This window comes from Haliotis asinina, chromosome 1 (genome assembly GCF_037392515.1).
Source record: "Haliotis asinina isolate JCU_RB_2024 chromosome 1, JCU_Hal_asi_v2, whole genome shotgun sequence".
Taxonomy (NCBI): domain Eukaryota; kingdom Metazoa; phylum Mollusca; class Gastropoda; order Lepetellida; family Haliotidae; genus Haliotis; species Haliotis asinina.
In genome coordinates this window covers 47,954,106-47,976,722 of record NC_090280.1, presented here as the reverse complement: position 1 = coordinate 47,976,722, position 22,617 = coordinate 47,954,106, and the positions used below count along the sequence as shown (strand labels likewise).

At 41.1% G+C, this 22,617-nt stretch overlaps 1 protein-coding gene and 1 pseudogene across 3 annotated transcripts in view; both read right to left on the bottom strand.

Annotated features, from left to right (window-relative positions):
- Nucleotides 1–22,617, bottom strand: part of LOC137292352 (uncharacterized) — a 45,441-nt gene that overhangs the window by 14,108 nt on the left and 8,716 nt on the right. For 2 of the 3 annotated variants that reach the window (XM_067823825.1, XM_067823826.1), the window contains exons 6-11: nucleotides 22,200–22,334; nucleotides 20,004–20,122; nucleotides 18,865–19,099; nucleotides 12,153–12,299; nucleotides 11,505–11,625; nucleotides 4,427–4,539 (exon numbers count right to left, since the gene is read on the bottom strand). In XM_067823825.1, coding sequence (XP_067679926.1) covers nucleotides 4,427–4,539; nucleotides 11,505–11,625; nucleotides 12,153–12,299; nucleotides 18,865–19,099; nucleotides 20,004–20,122; nucleotides 22,200–22,334 — 870 coding nt within the window. The remainder of the gene's footprint in view (nucleotides 1–4,426; nucleotides 4,540–11,504; nucleotides 11,626–12,152; nucleotides 12,300–18,864; nucleotides 19,100–20,003; nucleotides 20,123–22,199; nucleotides 22,335–22,617) is intronic. The other variant, XM_067823827.1, reaches the window with a different exon arrangement.
- LOC137258305 (putative nuclease HARBI1) lies at nucleotides 1,588–3,620 on the bottom strand (annotated as a pseudogene).

Sequence of the window (22,617 nt, the reverse complement as noted above, 5' to 3'; positions counted from 1 at the left end):
AGGATGTAGCGACGCTACCCTCGTCCTCTAGAGGCTGGACTGTCTGTAAACCTCAGGGATCAAGTCGTCAAAGAGAAAACATGACACAAAAGGAGCCCTAAATAACTTGCACTTAAGTTCTTCCTGCCATGTAAAGGGGTTACGGAAGCCTGAACGCCGGACTGCAGTAGTCATAGCTAATGCCGTTCTCAGATGTGCCAATAAAAATTGTAAAACTTTCCCCTGCCACTGGAGCAAACTCGACAGATAGTCCACCCTAGAAGTGTTGTCTTCAGTGAGTTCCCACGCGGCTGCAGACGTAGCTGAGGCTAAAGCTGAGATAGGTTTAAGCATGCGCTTTAACTCTGAGTCTTTGGCCAACATAATGGAGTCCTAGACCCTGTACCTATTCTGTGGTGAACTAGCCAGGCGTTTAAGTGATTCGTCAGGAGCTGCCCCGTTCTCGGCAAAATCCAGGCTGTGAATCTTACAGTCACCCTTCAGTGCTTTAATTCTGGAAGAGAAAGCTTGGTAAAGTCCACATCGAGAGAAGCAATTGCATCTGCCACCATTGGATGGGGAGGATTCAGTAACTCTGGCGAAAAAAGGATAGCCTTCTGATCATCAGTGGTGGCAGATGGGGAGGGACAATCTGGAAGTCTGTCGGCAATCCAATCATACACAGCAGACGGAGGTAGGTGGGCAACAAATGGATGCCTAAAGCAAAATTATGTACACAGAACACAAGCTGATAAAGAAGACATACAGGTGTACAATATTTACCAGCATGAGCAAAGAAAAAATGGACAAGCAACATGCAACCGATGGGATATCGCTGTGCATCGAAAATCACGAGGTAGCCAAGTAAGTGAGGATAAATTACTGTAATTTTCACCACAAATAAGGGAAAAGGGTAGAAAACCACACCTACCAGAACAAAAATACAATTTTAATGCAAAAGCAGGTAGCAAAATACCGTACTAAAAAAAAAACACGTCTGACATGCAAGACGCTTGAAGTAAAAGTGAAGTTTTTGGATTGTTTGCGCATGCGCAGATAGTGAGATCCCGTCTCTTCCATTCCTATACACTCATCGTAACATGAGGTAGCCATTCCCTAGTATGGCGTATCAACAACTGTCTGATTTAAGCGATGCTTGAGGTAATATGCATAAGCCCTATGGTAAGGTAAGTTAGAAATAAATGAATTTCAGTTTATACAATTGTATACATAAGGCAGAAGCTGGAAGTATTGCATAAAATACTGTGTGATAGGAGTGACAGGCTAGAAATTGATTGGAAGAGATTGGCCATTGAGGAGAAAAGACAAGCTGTTGAAGAAAAGAGACTGGCACTTGATGAGGAAATTTTGAGTTTGCTAAGAAATAAATCTATGAGTTCACCTTTCATTCTGTACCCCATGCTAAAATTCACATAAATAGCCCATATGCTAAAGATAAATTCTTACATTTTCATTAATAGGACATTGCTTACTGTATCATTTGACGAAATAACATCATACACAGATGCTTTTTGGACAAGGTCAAATTCACTGCCAGCTATATATAGCATTAAGATTATTGATTTTTTTATTTGTTGGCTGAAGCATTTAGGCACATTTATTCTGAATTAACTCCTTCCTTATTCTGTAGCCATCATTCAGAGGTCCTTGGTACACATATTCAAATTCTGGGGCATGTTCCTCTTCAAGAAGCGGTGGGTTGGCCAGCCTTGAATCTATGCACAAACTATGCAGCTTAAATGCCAACACAATAATCTGTGCACATTTTGTGGGGTTAAACTGAAGGCCTCCTGATGACTTGTGCAAGCATCTGAAAATAATTCAAGCATGGCACTTTATACATTATTCTTAAATTATAGAATTTACATATTAAAAGAAACATCAAAAAAGGCTTATTCACAATACATCAACAATATGGTAAACTTTTGTTTTTGCATGGTGTTGAAAAGAAGTAATTTTAATTGTCTCTTAATGCATGTTATGCAGTGTCATTATTTTTAAGATATCAATACATTTAGATTTACTAGATCCTACCAGACAACCTGATAAATTTCATTGTATTTGCTTTCCAAAATTCCTGACCTGAATGTTGACTTGAGAACACCAAATGCCCTTTCAATGGTGTTTCTTATCTTCACGTATATCGCACTTCTGGCCTTATCTGCGGGTTACCTATGGCTATTAGAAGCCATAGGGCCTGCATGCATATCTGTAAACAGATAAAAGTCAGTCAACTAATTGTTCACTTAAATATTTATGTGTGATATATTTTTATACTTTGGCAGTTTCCTTAGGAAATAAATAGGCCTACTGTGACTCAAAAAATGATACTGTGACTCAAAAACTAGGCATTTTTCAATAATAACAAGTAAACAAACCTAGAATCTCCTATAGGCCATCCATCTGGAGGAGATGATTTAAATGACTGTCCCATGAGGCTGTTGCTAAGGATCATGGAGTCACGACTCGCTTCTGGCCACCTTGCAACAACATTACTGAACCTGAATGAATAATTTAGGATTTGATTAGTTACATGAAAAACACTAATAATATCTGGAAAGCATACACAGCTTAACACCATTAGATTTCATCAAGTGCCACATCTTTACTGCCACCAATTGGTATAAAATTTCCCTCTTGTACTCAATTTCCCATTGATTTGAGATAATGCATTTCATATTATTGTGTATCAAAATAAACAAGTTCATTAAGGATTCATCATATACTGCTAAATGCATGAGTGCAACTATTTGTGGCATTCTGTTCTCTTCATTAGAAAACATTATGGTAATCTCATAGATATACGCAAAGACTTTAGTGACTTTATTCATCAAAATAACTGTACGCCGAAACCTTATTCATCCCCAGTCGTGCCTCTTTATATAACCCATTGAAGGCCTCAATCTGTGATTGGTCAATCCCAAGGTAAACACTAATCAGCTGTTCAGTTCGATGTAGTAAAGTAGGTGTGACAGCCTATTTCCATGCACACACATTAGTGGAATCATCTGATAACAAGTCCTTGCTAAAGACAGATGTATGTCTCTGTATTTCATTTCAATAATTATGTGTTCTTACCTAAGGCTTGCATCACACACGGCTTGGACGTTGACGACATGGAAACCTTTCCAGCACACACGCCGATTAGTCGTCTCCGCTTGGTCTTTTGATGGGTGTAAGTGCGCTAACAATAGCGCCTAGTACTCAGGATAAATCAACGATTTTGTGAAAATCGGACATTGTATTGAAATGACGCAGGTTTAGGAAAGCTTATATTCTCCTGCACACTGCTCAGTGCAGACACTGTGGTATGGAAACACCTCAATACACTGGACTGATGTACGCTGTGGAGGTCGCCCATTTTGATCAAAAACCTTACCCTTACTTAAAAATATCATCTTTTTAAGAAATTGTGTCTCTGGGTTAAGGGCATGGAAGGGTGCTCAATCAATGGACTTACTTTGTCCAGTAACTGAAACACCAACAAAAATAGGTATTCTATATCGCGCATATAGCTCCTCATCACTCAAAATCTCAAGTTGCTTGGTTCTGTCCCGGAAAACCCGTTCTCTCCTTAAAAATCCGTCATATTCTTCACAAAATAGCACCGTGGACGCCATTTTGGCCCATTGTAAGACCTTACAATAGGTCCGACCAATTGTAGGTTTTGATTGTAGCTTACAATGATTTTAGCCTACAATTGCTTTGTGCAAATGAATGTCGATTATAGCCGAAGCCTGAGATTGCGATCTTAAGGATTTACAATAATTGTAGCTCTACGATCGTTTTTGTGCAAGTGGGCCCAGGTCTATGTAAAATAGGACCTCTTATCTAAGTTAAACTGTACTACAGAAAGCTCCTCTTACCAATGGTAAGAGTAGACCAAGTCTGGAATTTGAAGATATTACCTTTTGTGTTTCATTGTGAAAATAATTTTGAAATTTCACCCTATGCGTCCTCTTTTTAGTTGCACATGTGTTCCGGTTCACATTATAGATACATTTACACTGTATTCAGCAGGTGAGGTCATGCGTAAAAGTGAATGGGTGATTAAAACAAAGTCAATAAATGGACAAGGGAGCAAAAGCTCTTCCACTTACACAGTAAAGGGGAAAATATCCATGTAATTTTGATAGGAAACAATATGATCCCAGCTCTGTTAAGTCAAAGTAAGAGGCATGCTGACGATATTCAACGTTTTGCAAAAACACCAAAATCATCAGACCTGGTCTCTACAACTTGGTTAAAACTACTGTCACTGGCATACCTGCAAAAGAACTGTTGTTTAAACTGTAACCCGCACAAAACTGGACTTGGGTGTAAAACTAGGTCCAAACCGTCATCATAAAATGGCCCTCTGAGTCTGTGTTGGCTCTCAGATGAAGGCCACCTTTGACCTCGGAGTACACACACTGAAGACACTTACCACATCTGTGACCACCTTCTCATGCAGTTTACGGAGGGGCTTGCACTGAATTGTCTTTTCGCGATTTGTTTTCACTCCAAAATACTGCCGAAGTAAAATGTTGCCCATCATTTCTGAAACAATGAATGAGTCGCTGTTGCATTAGTCCTGCATATATCACTGGTATTTGAACAGCTGGGCCATTGCTTACAGTTAGTCATCGTCCCTCTAATAAAGAAGCATCCACATCGTCATTCCCTTGTGGATTGCAAGGCAAGTTTTTAAGAATTCCGTGGCAAATATAAGTAAAACCTGCCTCCCATTAAAAAATTTCCGCAGTTAAATACTTGAAAAAACAACAAGATAAAGAAATTCTAACATTAATTCTTAAACACTATTTTAGAGACATTCAATGTATAGACAGCAGTTTGTTTTATCTTATAAGATGTTTTTTTATTTTAGATTCAGAAAGATGATATGTGATCAGAAATGACATACAGAATATTATTAAAATCTAAATATTTTAGATATTTAAATACTTACCTTACCATAGGTCTTATGCATATTACCTCAAGCTTCGCTAGAAGAGATCAGACAGTCGTTGATTCGCCATTCCCTAGATGGCTACCTCATGTAATCTACGAATGTAGTCACGGAAGTGACGTGATCTCCCCACTCGCGCAAGCGCGAACAATCCAAAAATCACTTTTACTGGCAACAGGAAGGTCCGAAGAGTCCAGAGTGGGGAGGAGCATCCAGCGTTGGGAGGGAGTCACCGCCCTATGGTAAGGTAAGTATTTAAATATCTAAAATATTTAGATTTTAATAAATTTTTAACTTACCTTACCATAGGTCTTATGCATATGGCTTCGACAGATGGATGGTGGTGTGGACTCCGGAGGACCATCCCTCAGCAACCAGTGCACATGCATTAGGAGAACCTGGGAGACCAATGCCAACAGTCACAGGACAAACCTGGAAGCAGGACAAAGAGTAACCCAAGGGAACTCCAAAGAAAAACCGACGCACCCTGAGGGTGAGGTTAATCTTAAGACCAACGGTAAGTAACAGTGTTATTACCTAATGGGCAGACGTCCGGGTAAGTTGCTGGGCAACCACCAACGGACTGAAAGACTGTAGTCCCTCCATGTCCTCAACTGCCAAGTCCCTCAGGTAGTGGGAAGCGAAGGCAGTAGACGATGACTTCCAAAAGCAGCCTTCCATAGTTTGTGGCACTGTGCAATTTCTATGGAGGGCCATGGTAGATGCCAATGCTCTGATCTCGTGTGGGTTGTCCGCCACCGGATGAGGTAGACGCTTGGCATCAAAAGCCGCCAGGATTGTAGATCGAAGCCATAAGGCAACTGTGTTCCTGTTCACCTCCCCTTGCAGGTAGTCGAAAGCGGGATGAACAGTCTTTTAGGGGAACGTCTCTTAGAAGCCAACTTCCGGATGTAACATCTGAGGGCTCTAACGAGACACAGCAGCTCCCCCTCCATGTCCTCAACTGCCAAGTCCCTCAGGTAGTGGGAAGCGAAGGCAGTAGACGACGACTTCCAAAAGCAGCATTCCATAGTTTGTGGCACTGTGCAATTTCTATGGAGGGCCATGGTAGATGCCAACGCCCTGATCTCGTGTGGGTTGTTCGCCACTGGATGAGGTAGACGCTTGGCATCAAAAGCCGCCAGGATCGTAGATCGAAGCCATATGGCGACTGTGTTCCTGTTCACCTCCCCTTTGCAGGTAGTCGAAAGCGGGATGAACAGTCTTTTAGGGGAACGTCTCTTAGAGGCCAACTTCCGGATGTAACATCTGAGGGCTCTAACGAGACACAGCAGCTCCTCCTCCAAGTCATGTTGTCCCAAGACTGCAGATGACAGAGGAATGGAGAACAGCCTGTCTGGCTGTCCAGGGAGCTGATTCTTGGCCACAAAATCTCACAGGAGACCCAAGTGGGCTGGTCCATGCCTCGACTGATCCAAGCGAACCTGCGTGACGTCCAGGGCATGAATTTCACTAGCTCTATCTGCGGTAGCTAACGCTAGAATGAAGACCGTCCTTTTTTTTTTTTTTTTTTTAATACACGAAGGAGGCTTCCTCTAAAGTCTTATACGGAGGTCCTCTAAGATGTTGTAGGACGATGTTGAGGTCCCAAACTGGAGGACGAAGCTTAACTTTCCGGTCCTCCAATTTGCAGGCCTTGAGTAGCGCAATAAGATATGGTACCTTGGAAATCTGTTTATCTGCTTTAATCGAATAGAGTTCAAAGCCGACAGATAAGTCCCCAAGGTACTGCCTCTAAGATGCTTGCAGTTATGCAGGAACAGGAGGAAGTTCGCTAAATACTGTGGAGAAGCTGTCATAGGGTCTTGCGATCTTTGAGCGCAAAAACTCTCAAATGAGCGCCACTTGTCGTCATATAAGGACCTAGTGGACATTCGATGCGTACAAGCTAGGACGCTTGCCGCGCACGAGGAGTAGCCCTTAACTCTTATTGCCTTCTGCAGATGACCCAACTGTGAGGATGAAATCTCAGTGGGTCCGGATGCAGCTGTCGACTGTGCGGATGTCGAAGCAGACGTAACTAATCTGGGAGCTGGTATGACTCTCCGCTGGCGAGATGACGCAGGTCGGGGAACCATGGCCTGGCTGGCCACCAAGGTGCGACCAAAAGCAGTCGCAGGATCGTGTCGATCGCCCACGCCTGCAGGTCCATAAAGTGACTGAGTGGAAATCCTGTGCTCCAGGGTGATTAATTTCGCCACTTGAGATGAGTACCCCTTGGCCCTCAAGACTATCACAGATGGTCCAGGCGCAAAGATGAAACCGTGACGGATCCAGGTGCAGTGTCCAATTGTGAGGATGGTACAACAATTGGTCCCACTCTGGAAGCTGATTATTTGAAACGTCTCTCGACACAACATATTCTCTGTTGGAGATAGACATAGGGGGCGAGATAAGGCGTCTGCCATGAAGATGCAGGCTCCTGGTATGTGAGATACTTTTATTTGGAGGATCAGACTCGACCACGTCGAAGGGTAGAAACGACAAGTGTAGTACAGGTCGAGGCCTCCTTGACCCTTGTTACCTAGAGGGCTACTATTGAGTTGACCGTATGGATCATCAGTAGCTTGTCTCTCGGTGCTGTCAACCAATAATAGACATGCATCACCGCTTTTATCTTCAACTGGGTGATGTGAAGAGATAGAGCTCCACTCCCCCAGAATCCTGCTGCAACCTCCTTGACTAGATAGGCACTCAATCCTGGTAGAGACGTGTCAACCTAAAGATGGTTGTTGAATGACGGCTCTAATATGCAAGTTCCAAACATTGACCAGCGAGTCTGCCACTGGTGTGGAGTCAAGACGTCCAATGTCGTAAACCTGTCTTGAAATCATGATCAAGAAAACACTGTCATAGACGTAATAGTAGACGTCTACGTCTGATCATATCCTAAGGTGACGTGAGCAAATCGAGTAGACATTATCACTGACATAGTGATAACGGACAGAGTACAGCTTGCTTTTAACATCGCCTTGAACTTCGACCCCCGAACCTGGGACGGCGATGTGATGAATCAAATCCCGCGGAGTTAGTTGAAGCTGACTTAACAGCCTGATAATGAAGTACAACTCTCTCAAGATAAGCTTGTATGCCATAAAAATGCGTCATTCTTCGACTTCAAAACAACCACGCTGTACATTATGAATGTGTTGACATTTCAAGAAGTCTACTTATAACTGGCCGTCTGTCCGATCAGAAACTGCCATACATCGCTGCACGCCTCCTGATAAGCAGCGTTGAGACTACTGTTAGAGGATTTCTATGCCGACTAGAGAAATCCAATGCCGCTGTAGACTGCTAGTCTAGAGTGTAAACGACATCTTTCCATTGTAAAATGACTGTAAGTCACTGCAGACAACTTCCTTACACTAGAATCATAACAACACATTCTGCGCAGGGCGTTGTCCCTCGATGACCAATCAAATTGTAGATGTAACGACCCTGGGATCCTTTGCAGGGCGTTGTCTCTCGGGCACCAATCAAAATGTAGACGTGACGTCACCGGTGTAGCAGGTAACTGATCATCATGAAATCTTGTAAACGGTGATACCCTGCTAGCCTATAGGCTTGACCGTAACCATGCTGTTTGCGAGCACGTGTCCAAATGAGTAAAGCGCGCGAAAACCCTTCCGCCGCTTGAAACTGACGTAGACAAATTGTTTTCCAGATAGATGTGTTGGAATTTTCCCCGAAGATAAATGCCGTCCTCTCTTGTAATAAGAGGTGTAGTTAGGCGTGTCACTTTGTTGTTGTCTCGAAAAATCTTCGTGACGAAATGAATAAAGCAGTGAAAGAAAACTTTCTCCGCTTGAAGTATATGTAGACAAATTGTAACGTAAGGATCTACGGGGATGCGACCAGTCCCTCCCACCTACCGGCGTAGGAATATCTGGTACGGTGATCGATCCTCGAGGCGTTGTCTTCAGACAAGTCCATCGCCGCCGCCGAGGTAGCTGACGCCAGCGCAGACAACGGCTTAAGCATCCGCTTGAGTTCAGTCTCAATGGCCACCTGCTTAGAATCCTGCACTCTATGAGAGAGCCGCGAGGAGCCCAATAACCGCTACAGAGATACAACCAAGACAGCCACGCTGTCCGCGAAAACCAGGCTGTCTATCTTGTAATCTGACTTCCTCGACTTACACGCTTAGAAATTCGGATTAGTTGACAATTTCGCATAGACCGCATGTAATACAACCATGGCGTCCGCCACCATAGGATGAGGCGGGATGAGTAGTTCCGGTGATAAATGAATTGCTGCAGGGTTGCTGGAATCAGCCGAAGGCGAAGGGCAGTCCGGTAGCCTGTCAGCAATCCACTCGAAGACGACTGATAAGGGTAGTCAAGTGCCATCACCATCGCCGTCGCCTCCTACTTCCTCGTCGAAGTCCGGGCAAAAACCTTGTACCTCCAGGTCCTCCCAGGACATGGAATTCGAATCACGCCGCAGTGTAAGAGACGGAGTCGATGCATGAGCAGCAGATTCCTTGGACGGGATCCAAGGTGGTTCCGGTGACCGCAAACGCCGAGTTCTAGAGGAACGTCGAGGTGATATGGACTGGGGGAGCAAGTAACATCTTCACCTGGTAGTAAAGCAAGAGTCCACATTCAAAGGGCGTCGCGGGGACCGAGAACTCCGACAAAGACTACTGTGGAGGGTACAGGATCGCCGACTCCCAGGGAACCTGGAGCGCGATCTGCGCCGAGAGCTCTCTGCCTCCAAGCGCCGAGCGCGCCCTTCATCCAACTGTCGTTGCAAAACCTCTTCCCTGGACAACGTATGCAACACCCTGGGTATACGGTAAGATGCAGGTGCTGGCGCTGGCACAGGGTACGGCGTCGGCGCTGGTGTCGGGACAGGCGCTGACGTAGACATAGGCGCTGGTGTAGGCATAGGTACTGGCGCAGGCATAGGCACTGGCGTAAGCGCTGGCGCAGGCACAGGCGCTGGTGTAAGCGACGGCGTAGGCTTAGGCGCTGGCGCAGACATAGGTGCTGGCGTAAGCACAGGCGCTGGTGTCGGCATAGGCGCTGGTGTCGGCATAGGCGCTGGTGTCGAGACAGACGCTGGCATCGCAGCAGCACCGGGCGTGAGGAGGGAGCGCAAGAACCTCTGGACCTCCGGATGAGATAAGCCTCCGGACGAAAACAGATCCACGATGGAATCCGAGCGAGGTGGTTCCGGGGACAAACGTACAGGCGTCATGGACGAACGCCCCATCCCAGGCGTCGGCACAGGCGCTGAAGGCGGTTGTAAGTCAGGGTCGTCCGGCAGAGATCCCAACGACGACGCTGGAGACGACAACCTTCTCTTCCGCTGTGAAAAATGCTTCCTCTTAGCCGCAAAAGAAGCCTTGAAACCAGCAACCAACAACGCCTCGCAGTACTGGCAGCGTCCGTCAAAAGAGCAGGCCAGAGACGCACAATCCGGGCACCAAGGGTGGGGAAATTCGCCGATTCCTGCCCCTAGCAGACGGTGCTAAACTGGCGAGACATACACAGTTAAGTGCAACATACAAAACAAAACAATGCGTTGAAACCAACGCTAGGCGGTAGAAAAAACACCCCTATACCAGAAATGCAGCACCAACGCACCCCCACTATAAAGTAGGCACGCCCGTAAGCTCGTGACAGCGAAGGGCAAACAACCAAAAAGGTTGCCTGCGTACAACGTGGCACGAAAAAACATATAAATGCAGTGAAACCTGGCAAAAATACTAATCGACATGGAAAACCACATGGAGGGAGAAAACCAGCAAGATATAATACCCCCACGGACGCCATGTCGCACTCACACATGACGCGGGCGAACCCACCCCGAAGTGAGAGAAAAAACAACACGAGGTAGCAAAGTAAGTGCAGTTAAAAGATAACTTACCTTAACACGCACACCTAAGGGATACAAACCATACCTACCCGTGAGGAAACAACTTTATTGAACCACAAAGTAGGTAAACTAAGCGAACCAAAAACGTCCGAACAGACGAACGCTAGAAGTAAAAGTGATTTTTGGATTGTTCGCGCTTGCGCGAGTGGGGAGATCACGTCACTTCCGTGACTACATTCGTAGATTACATGAGGTAGCCATCTAGGGAATGGCGAATCAACGACTGTCTGATCTCTTCTAGCGAAGCTTGAGGTAATATGCATAAGACCTATGGTAAGGTAAGTTAAAGATTTGTTTCATTTGACAGTCATTCTTGAGTTAAATTTCAATGTAAGTGAATTCTGCAGCAGAAAAATCATAAATTCTGCAGGCATTCTGCATGAAAATATGTTTTCCACAGACCAGACATCTTTTTGCAGTAAAAGGTCATTTCCACGATTTACACTGCAACCACACACTCATGGAATCCTGGACGGACTGCATCATAAATGTTACTATTTCCTAAAGGATACTGCAAGGTGATATGAGTGAATAAACTACCAACATATAATTCTCCTAATTATTTCAACTGGTCCAGCTGGAAATGACGTATTAGGAGGATGAAATACAGAAGAAACAAGAAGGAGGGAAAACAAGCTATCACTCTTACCATCAAGAAATCTGTTGGCGAAGTCACTCTCAGTCCACACTTTGCCTTGTCGTGAAATGAGAGTCAAGAGGTAGTCCAGGCACAGAGATTCCACCAGTCTGTCTCCAGCTTTTCCCTTCACCTACAGACACAGACACAGACATGAGACACCACATGGAGAATGTCCATACATAGACATCTGAAGAATGTCTACACACAGACGCAGAAGCACAAGACACCTGAAGAATGTCCACACACAGACGCAGACATGACACACCTGGAGAATGTCTACACACAGACGCAGACACACACAGACATAAGGTACCTGAAAAAATCTCGGAGCAAAATTAAAAGTTTGATAACATTCAGAGAAAAAATACTAAAATGTTCAGTCACAGTCTCTTGTTAACTATATTCACCACTCCTACTCAAAGACATGTGTCAAATTCTCCGAGAATGCCCACCAGTAAATTAAAATCATTACAATTCAAATGGGACACCACTAAAATTAGTCGACTATAATTGCAGCTTTTCATCTGAACATGTATATCCAATAACTGCAATCAGCAAGTTTGCTATTTCCATTAGTTTTGTGTCATATGCATGGTTCAAAAACACAACTTCGATAGAGGTTAGCATCTCTACATGGATGTATAAAACTGTACTTACTGCCTTCATCTCACGCCGTGTGATCTTACTGTCATAGTGTTGGATGATATCTTTGGCAACAACCACAGCTTCATCCTCCACCTCCGGACCAATCACCTCCTCCTCCAAGAAGTCCTCTGCTATAATGTCAAACACGGCCTCGTCCAGCTGAAATATCAATGAGGAATTCTCAATTAACCCTACTTCTCCTGGGGCCAAAACACAACAGAGAATGCTCACTTAAAGGTCACATGCACCTTAAAATACAACTTTGAAGAGTCTGATACCTTTTGGTATGCACTTACCGAAACAAATCATTAAATATGCCAATTCAACCTATAAAGTTGAAAAAAAACGCGATGAAAAAAAAGCCAGCGAAATCGGAGTTGAAGCTATTCACTAAATTTCCCCCAGCGCTGGGGGAAAAGTGGTTTCACCAGCTGTGCTGTGCTGCACCCACGATGCATGCGCGGAGTATGAGGTCGTGAGCAGTAGTCTAATCTTGGTTGTGTACACAAACAAGTAAATAATCTACTTGTTACTTAAAAAAACTTGTTGATTGTGGTAAGCAGCCTCTGTCACAGAGAAAGCCCAATGTCTATTTTATTGACACGTATATGTCTGCCTGCCTGCCTGCTAATGACGATATGCAACACAGCTTCAGTCATTGACCACATGCAATTTGAACTTGACACCTATCAGTGTATACGCAATAAACAAAATAAATTCATTTATGACTCGTGCACCCAAGTCCTGTCTCTGCCACATTAAGTAATTAGACAGGTGTGATACTTGTACACATGACATGTTTTTATGATTGTGGGTTGCAAACAAACTACATCCATTTTTCCTGGATGACTGAATCTGACAGAAACTGGTGCAAACTCTTGTCAGTTTCAAGTCCTGCTTTGTACTTGGACGAATGACAGTTTCCAGCCGTTCAGTAGTTCACCATCTCTACAGAGATGATTTTTGACTGGATCGAACACAAATTCAGAGAACATGTATCTACAAAACCCAACATATCTATATACATTCTTTATGGATAACAACTTCTTCTACTGCAGATGATTTTGCTTGACAACGATATGCCATAAAAAGGCGACTATGCCTGTCATAAGAGGCGACTAACAGGATCGGGTTGACACATGTCATAGGTTCCCAATTGCGCAGATCGATGCTCATGTTGATGGTCACTGGATTGTCTGGTCCAGACTCTATTATTTACAGACCGCCGCCATATAGCTGGAATATTGGTGAGTGCGGCATAAAACTAAACTTACTCACTCACTGACAACGATATATAAATCTACACTGAAACGACGCATCAAGTACAAGAAAAGAAGTTGTTATCCATAAAGAATCTTCCTTTCTTGTGACTCGCCATACTTATAAAATACTCATCAAACAGATCATCTTTCACAATGAGCCCTCAGCGTATCAGCAAATGAACCAGTCAATTGGAAGCCATTGTTACACTTGAGTGAACACCCACCCACTATGATTGGGTTCAGTCTCCCAAGGGCTTCCTTTCGAGGGAAGTAAGCCCAAGTACAAAACATGCACTTTTGAATCATGATTGTACGCTTATAATTTTGTTTATTTATTTTTTTACAAGCAGCAATGTATAGTATATGTCATGAATAATTGATAATTGTATCTTAATTATGTTTGATTTTTTGGTTGCATGTGACCTTTAACTGTACTTCTCCAGGGCCAAAACACAACAGGGAATTCTTGATTAACCCTATCCCTCCTGTGACTGAATCACAATAAGGAATCCTGATTTAACCCTACCCCTCCCGTGACTGAAACAGACAAAGGAATCCTCATTTAACCCTATCCCTCCTGTGTCTGAATCACAATAAGGAATTGTGATTTAACCCTATCCCTCCTGTGACTGAAATAGACAAAGGAATCCTCATTTAACCCTATCCCTCCTGTGTCTGAAACACAATAGGAAATCCTCAACTGACCTGTTCTCTCCTCTTATTGAAACATGATAGGAAATGCCCAATTGATCCATTTTGTCCCAAATCCGAAACACAACAAGAAATCCTTTTCTAATGTTATCGCTCCTCTGGGTGAAATTCAATTAGAAATTCTCCATAAATTCAAACCAAAAACATTATAACAGTCTTCTGTTTTGACATGTTTCTGGTATAGATCGGCCCTGAACTCCCATTCAGAAGAATGTTGATTGGCTTCTGATTTGAACCCTACAGGGAGTAAATACCATTTCCTGACAAATCGATGAAACCTATTTCATACGAGATCATCAAATCTAACAAAACTGCTCCTGTATATAAAGTTGACCAGTTTCTTACATCCAAAGGTCACCAGGTTTTCCGATGACCACTGTGCCACTGTGATTTGAGTCCCACTGAGCTTATCTGCAGTATTTTGTAGTCAAAATAAGCCTTGTCCATCTTTTTTCCATAAAAACATTCCTGAGAGAATGACCTCTGTTTAGTTTCATTTCAACGAAAACAAAGACGTATAAAAAGCGCATATTAAAAACCACTTATTCCAGTTTCTATGTATTTCAAAACCAAAATTTTGACAAAATCCCTCATCCACATTAGCACTAACACATGTGCATGTGCATCTCGCATTTCGTGCAGTTCCTTCAGTTGCTACTACGCCCTTGTAACAAACTGGGAGAACTCACAAATAAGTGATCACAGTTTCTTAAGCATTCTTTTTTATTTTTGTGACAAAAGTTATCGTTTTCTGGAATTGGTCTGTTGTTTCACTGCACTTCACACTGGTTTGACGATTTTATATCTATGATCACCCCCCCTGTAACAAGGAGAGGTGAAATGGGGTGTAACATTGTACAGTAGAAGCTCTCAAAACCAGTTGACCTCCAATCCGGCATGCACTCAATATCGGCACTAGAATTTGGTCCCAGCAGAAGCTAGTTAATTTATGATGATTTACACACTTTCTAATCCAGTCAGTCTACTTGATCTTTCGACACAACAAAGACTTCCCAATTGTCAGTTTTACAGTAATTAACCCTCCCTAAACCAGTATCCTGTTGTATCTCGGCTCTCCTTTTGTTGTACAATGTATCAAATTGGCAGGCAAACGTGTCCAAACATTTTGAAAAAGCCTCTAGTGTATGAACCTAAATTCGAAGAAAACATCAGTTCAAAAACAGAGTGAACAGTCAACAATAGGATGACAATAAACAGATTGTTCCGGCATATTTTATGGCACATCGAAGGTCATTCTCTGGTTGAAATGGGGATAGTGCTCTAAATTGGCAAACCACTTTACCAACATTTTTGCCTTCTCAAAATGCCAGTTTAGGGAGCTTCTACTGTACTAGAGAATATTTCGCTCACATGACGATGTGCATGAACATGTGTGACTAGTCCAGACTAAAGGGAAAGTTGACGTGAAAATATACCTTTTCGTCTTGCACTTTTTCATCATAAAATATGTTTGTCACATAGTTTTTGCAGCCCAAACATTACAGATATCAGAAGTAACTAATTCATTTGTTGTGTTACGTCAGTTCAAATTTTTCTCATTAGCCAAGAGTTCTATGTCCACAATAAACACACCATGGCTTGCGTCCCTTGAAAATGACGTCATTGTGCCTGATTGATACATGAATGATGTTGTTAGAACTTATTAGACCCATTTCACGTGGTGCAGGTATAGGTGTAGTTCTCTTAACTCAATTCACAGCTAGGCTACTGTTTTAATCTAGCTGTTGCCTGGCCATCAGCTGGCTATGTGGTCAGTTCCACACTGTGATGAAGTTGCATTTGTGAAAAACCATACACAATGTACAAACAGTTACCAAGTAACCAAATTTTACAACATTCACCTGGAGTCAGTCACCTTTTCGACAGTATCTACTTTCACCCAAACTAAAACGTAAATGCAATACATCTATGGGTGAATGTGTCGGCATTCCGTTTCGTAGTTAATTCCTACATACGAGGGGTGTCCCAAAACTGGTCAACCTCACTATATTCTCTAGCCCAACTTTAGAAAAGCTTCCATTTTATTTACGAGACATTTGTCATCACAACACATTGGGGGTGTAATATTTCTTTTAACATTGCAGAAAGTGAAAAACATTCTGTGTGAATGTGGAATGTGAAATAAAAAAATCTATCATTTGGTATTTCCTGAATGTTGGCATGCCCTCAGATAATATGATATAAGATATGTCCAGCATAGTATGGATGACTTCATGTCATAATCACCATTCAAAGATTTGAATTGCTTGAATTATATTAGACACGTGTGTTTTTAAAGGACATTCCCATTTTAATCTTTTAAAAACATTTTGTCCAGACCGTCAAGTTGCAACATACCTTTCAAAGACATATTTAATTTAGGAGCAAATTCTGGTGCCTACATTAAGATTGAAAACCCTTTTTGGCAGGATGCACTGAAAGCATGGCAACTATTTCACCAAAAACATTATATTGACCCAAATAACATCAATGAAATTCTATCACAACCATTATGGTTTAATCACAATTTCAAAAATTCATTAAACTATATAAAGAATTGGGCAGATAAAGGGTTATTAATATTAGGGATCTTTGTGATGAAAATGGATTATTGTCATTGGAATCTTTAAAAGAAGTACATGATATCCAAGGTACTTTTTTAGATTATAGATATTTACTACACACATTTCCAGACTCTTGGAAAAATACTCTAAATCAATGTCATTCAATACCAGTCTGGGATTTAAATATTAACCATTGCCAGACTTGTCTCATAAAAACATCTAAAGGATGCAGAACTTTTTATGATAAACTTATTTCCAATGATATATACCAAAATGTTTGTAAAAAGTGGCAGTGTTTTTTCCCGAAAACAGACTTTGACTGGGAAAAAATATTCACAGGATACAGAAAAGGTTTGCAAGACACAAAACTCATAGATTTTCAATATAGATTTCTACAAGGTGCTATTTATACTAAAAGAGAATTGCTTAAAATGAAGAAAGTTGATAGTGGTACATGCTGTTTCTGCAAGGATATAAATGAGACTGTTTGTCATGTGTATTGGGAATGCCAAGTGACACAAACATTTTGGAGAAAATTACAAATTTGGCTCAACAATTCATTCCCTCATCCATTTCACTTTACAAAACATATGGTTTGGTTTGGTACTCTACACCGAAATACATTACTAAACCACATCATCATTGCAGCCAAAAGACACATTTACATATGTAGTATTAAGAATATACATCCTGATATGACGTCATTAACAAAAACCCTAAAAGAAATATTCTTTGTTGAGAAACATATATGCCAAAAAACTAATAAGATAGATCATTTCAGTCATAAATGGGGCCCTCTTTTCCCAGTACTTGGATAAATTTGAATCTCCCTATATACCTACCAATCACCTATATCAACCTGTATATGTCTATTACCAAAATGTTGATATGATTTCTGTATATCATCCATCGATATGTACCTGTGTTTTGTACTATGTGTAATCACATGAACCAATAAAAAAAAAAAAAAAAAAGTTACTGTTTACAATATATTGAGCTGACATTTGTGTGACTATTCAGCATTTCATGGTGGAGTCACTTTAACAAGCGATTGTAGTTTCAAATTGCATTTCTGTGCACTTTAATATCTACGTTAGATTCTAGAGGAAATGTTTCTTTCATATTTTGTTTCCGGAAGTTGGTGATGCATATATTGCTGATTTTGTGGGGTTTTTTCAGGGGGTACCAAGATAAAAAGTAACAAAAAATGGGGATCGTGAGGCTGGAACATGGCAAAAACAATTTGCTTGAGCTTGACAGATAATATATAGAAAAATAAAACATAAAAACAGATGCATTTTAATAACTGTCTAGGTGGGGCCGACCACTTTTGTTACACCCCACCCCTCATAAGCCATACAGTACATGTTCCTCCACTTCAACTTTCACTTTGATGTTGAAATCATATCCAGATACATCACAAAGATGTATGCAATTCATACTTTAAATTCTGTTATAATTTGTTTTCCTATGATTTCATCCGCTCATTGTAGGGCATAGTGATTGAAAATTAAATTACATGAATTATAAATCTCACCAGTTTGGGCACATTACTAAATCACCATTCAGTGCATTTTTCATAATTTATAGCATGTCTTAAGTCGAATGTCAAACTTTTATTTCCGAGAATGAAACATGAAAGAAAAAAAAAAACACCACTGCTCATTCTTAAACACTGTTGATGAACCATGAATCACTGAGAATGTTTTTGAATATGGGCAATCAAAATGACAAAATGAATTTTCAGCCATATATTGGCATGTTTACAAAATCATGTTGCATATATGTTGTTTAGTGTTGTAAGTGTTTCAGTGAAATCTAACGGAAGAAATGGGAATATTAATACACAAGTATTAGATTCAAGATTCAGTTGGCCTGAATTTATTCCCACAAGTGACAAAAGCTCTATTTTCAGGCTTTCTTCATCACACAACCAGTGGAAGCCTGAAGATCAGAAGTGGAATAATTATTGATCTTCAGAAACCCATGCTTGTCATGAAAGGGACCCATGGGATCAGGTGGTCAGCCTCACTGACAAAACTGATGCATGTATTCGTATCCAAATTGCCTAGATTGATGCTCATGCACTTGATCACTGGCCTGTCTGGTCCATATAGTTGGAATCTTGCTGTATGCGGCATTGAACAACAAAGGATGCAACCTCACATGCAATGCAATGTTTCTCACCAGCTCGCTTTTCATGTCCTGGACTTCCTCAGCCAATAGTTCATCCAGGATATTGTCAGCCATGACATCCTCCAAATAGTTGTGAGCAAGCTCCAGCACAGTCTCGCGCACCACCTCTCTACACTGCTCTGTCACAGCTGTCTCAACAACGTCATCCAGGAACTCATCCAGGGGATCTGGCGGAGGGATGTAGTAGGGTGTTGGGGGTGTGAGGGGGAGGCTGATTTTGGTGTACCTGTAGAGGTGAGACATGTCAACACATTCAACCTATTTGTCAACAATCCATCATCTTGAAGAGTTTGGGTTTTGTAGTGATGTAAGAATTTTGATCAAGAAATAAAGAATTACACCCGAGTGTCTTCTGACATCAAATATATCAAGATGAGTTGATTTGATTTACAAATATGAGTGGTTTGTTTGGAGGACCCCTGATTTTGTGTTGAAGGTCTAACTGCACCCTGGAAAATTTAAGCTAGAACAGACACTGGTTGGCCCTTGATTAACTTGACAAGGGGAATCTTAATACACATTTAAGGTTCAAGATTCAGTTGGCCTGAATTATTCCAACAAGTGACACATTTTATCCATCCACCAAACCACAAAAATGCTCTTGACCCAGTTCTTGTTCCAATAAATATGAACATATGAACTCATTTTAGGTTTTCATGCTGGCAACCATCATGTTGCCAGACACAGAGATGATTATTTACTGGATATAGATAAGGATTGCTAATTGTGTCATTCATAAAACATCATTCACTCACTTTAATGTGGACCATTTGGAGAGAAAACAAATAATTTCTCAACGTCTTTTATATTTTGACAGAATTTCTGCTATTACAAATATTTTATGAACAAAAATGTTTCGAGGTTCCATTGTGACAATAATACCTTTTGAGAAAGCAGTGACTGGATTTAAAATCATTTTAGACAATATTTAGGTTATACAGTGGCACATTGACTAGGCTTAGGCGCTGACAAACACAACATGAGATAAGGTTAAGAACCCACATTCAAGGATTCTGGGACACTCAAGGGAAAACTCTGTACAGAAAACTCTGTACAGCTAAGTGAAGTAAATTTGAAAATAAGCCACCTGTATCAAGATGTATAACCTATAATAAGGAAGGATGACCTACGGTCTTGCCTGCTCCAACATGGCTTCCCGAGCAATCTCTTCCATCATCTCCTCGATCTCCCGTGACAGGATGTCGTCACATGCTCGCAGTGCCGGCATGAACCATGGATGCTCTGCTGGCTGCACATCATCATCATCATCATCATCATCATCATCATCATCATCATCATCTAGTTGTACTAACCTGGCCCCTGTTTCACAAAGGTCTCATAAGCCTGAGATCTCATATCTTTCCTAGTAGCATCCGTAGCTCCTGTGTTACAGCATAGGAGGTACAACGGTTATGAGAAAACTTATGAAATCTTAGGCTTACGATAGTTTTGTGAAACGGGTCCCTGTACAATCTTTTACTGCTGAAGACTGGCCTCTGTTTATTAACTCTGAAGACCTTTTAAAGTAAGAACATCAAAATGTAGTAATTTGAACGAGAACTTCAGATTCTGAGTGCCCTTAAATAGAGATTGTTGTTCATCTGTACCCTACATAAAAGAAAAAGAATCAACGTCCACAGAAAACTTTCCAAGATTTGCAAAGCCGAATCTTGATATTGAATATTATAGACATGTATCACACATACAGAGACTGCACTTAAGATAAAGGGCTGAGTTACTGTCTGTCCAACCAACTAGCATCAGATCCTGGAGTAGACAAGAAACAAAACTCTACACAGTTTATGTTGGAACCCATTACCTCTGTGAAGTCTCTCATCGAAAGTAATGTGACATCATGTTAGCACTAATAACAATAATGTCATCAAACGGATACAATCATGCCACACTTCTCAAAAAATCAATATTGCATTTCTCTCATTAACACCTATTATAATCCCTCAAGCAAGCTGCCACATTATTTATTTCTAAAACAAATTATGCATTAATATTACAATGTTAACTTAAAAAGTTCTCATGAATTAAAGCAACGTTGAATCAAATCAACTATCGTGCCCTCTACCAACCAAACTTTCTTTCAAGAAAACCCAATAGATTTATGTCCCTTGGAACACTCTTTACATATAAGCTGTAACACAACTTGTGATTGAGGCAAGTTTGGTAAACACTGACGACACCGTGTGTGACAGTTTTCAATGTACGCAGCAATTTTTTTATTCCATATATGGCAAGCGTTGTCTGTATGGAAGCTGTTACAATGTTGCATCTAAGTCTCAATTATCTATTTCTGGCAAGTGGGAAATGATGATACCTGTATCAGCAGGAAGCCAAACTTTAAAAGAGAATGCATATAGAACAAAATATTGTCAAAAAAATGTGACATTGCGCCTTTAAAGTCAGCAATCATGATTCTCCACAACAGACTGTTTTTTGTCACTTACAGTCTTTAAAAGTATTCTGTCTCATACACTGTAGTAACTTGTCTATAATATTCAATAGAGTGTACAAAGAACGCTTTCCAGTTTGTCTGTCTGAAACTTACCTGAAATCTGAATACTGTGAAAATTTGCAAGACTAGAATTTACAATCTAGAACTTAAAATAACAATATATATACTGGCAATAGCAGCACTAAGCTAATACAGTGAAGGAAACAAATTTCAACTTTCAATAGCAACTAGTCAGTGGCATGCCTGTTAAGATTTAAGAATTGGGGTAAGAAAGAAAACGAATATCAACATGGCTGTTAGTTTGTGTCAGGGGTTAAGAAGAAAAGGGTGTCTACATATGTCTATAAGGATTCAGAGTTACGAAGAGTGAGGTAATAATCAGCGTCACGTCAGCAATATTCTGGCCATTTGGTGACAATGACAGTTTATACTTTTTTTGCAGTTAATATATTTAGAACATAAGACCTGTTTTCAATGGTCAATAACACTACACAGTATCACAGTTGTTAAGTTAAAACTGGTACATTATCAGAAAAAGATATATCTTTTTTACGCTGACTAGGAACGTAGGAATGTACTGTAAGGGTTTAGTGTCAAACTTGGTCACTTCAGTCACTTCCATGATATCATTTATTCAACTGCATCAAAACATGAAGTTACTTACTCTCTGAAACCTGCAATTGCTGGGAGTTCATGACACATTACGTGGTTTGTTAGAAACAGTGAAATTCTAGTGCAAGGGTTACTTCCCTTCAGACACATCAGAAATATTATTTGGCAAACAGACATGGCCAAGCCTACTCAGGTGTGAAGGATGGGTCTATGTGCTGGGTGAAGGCATTATGGTATTTATACACACCAACTTGTCAACCTCCGTAAGAGCATCGATTAAAACATCAGGTACAAATTCCTCCTCTAAACAATCTGTTATAAACCAATTGACAAAGTCCTCAGCAAACAGCGGATGTTTAATGAAAAATGTGTGCGTTTCGTCCTGAAAATAGAGTGTTAGAAACCATCACCAACACAGCAACACGTCAATGAGACATTCAAACATGTCAACAAAATGCAAAAAACATTTCACCACTACAACAAAACATCATATAACACTACAAAACATCATCACAACACAACAAAGCATCACAACAAAACATCATCACAACACAACAAAGCATCAACATAGCAACACATCACAACAAAACATCAGCACAAGAAAACATCAACACAACACAATATCACAACTAAACATCAACACAAGAAAACATCAACACAACACA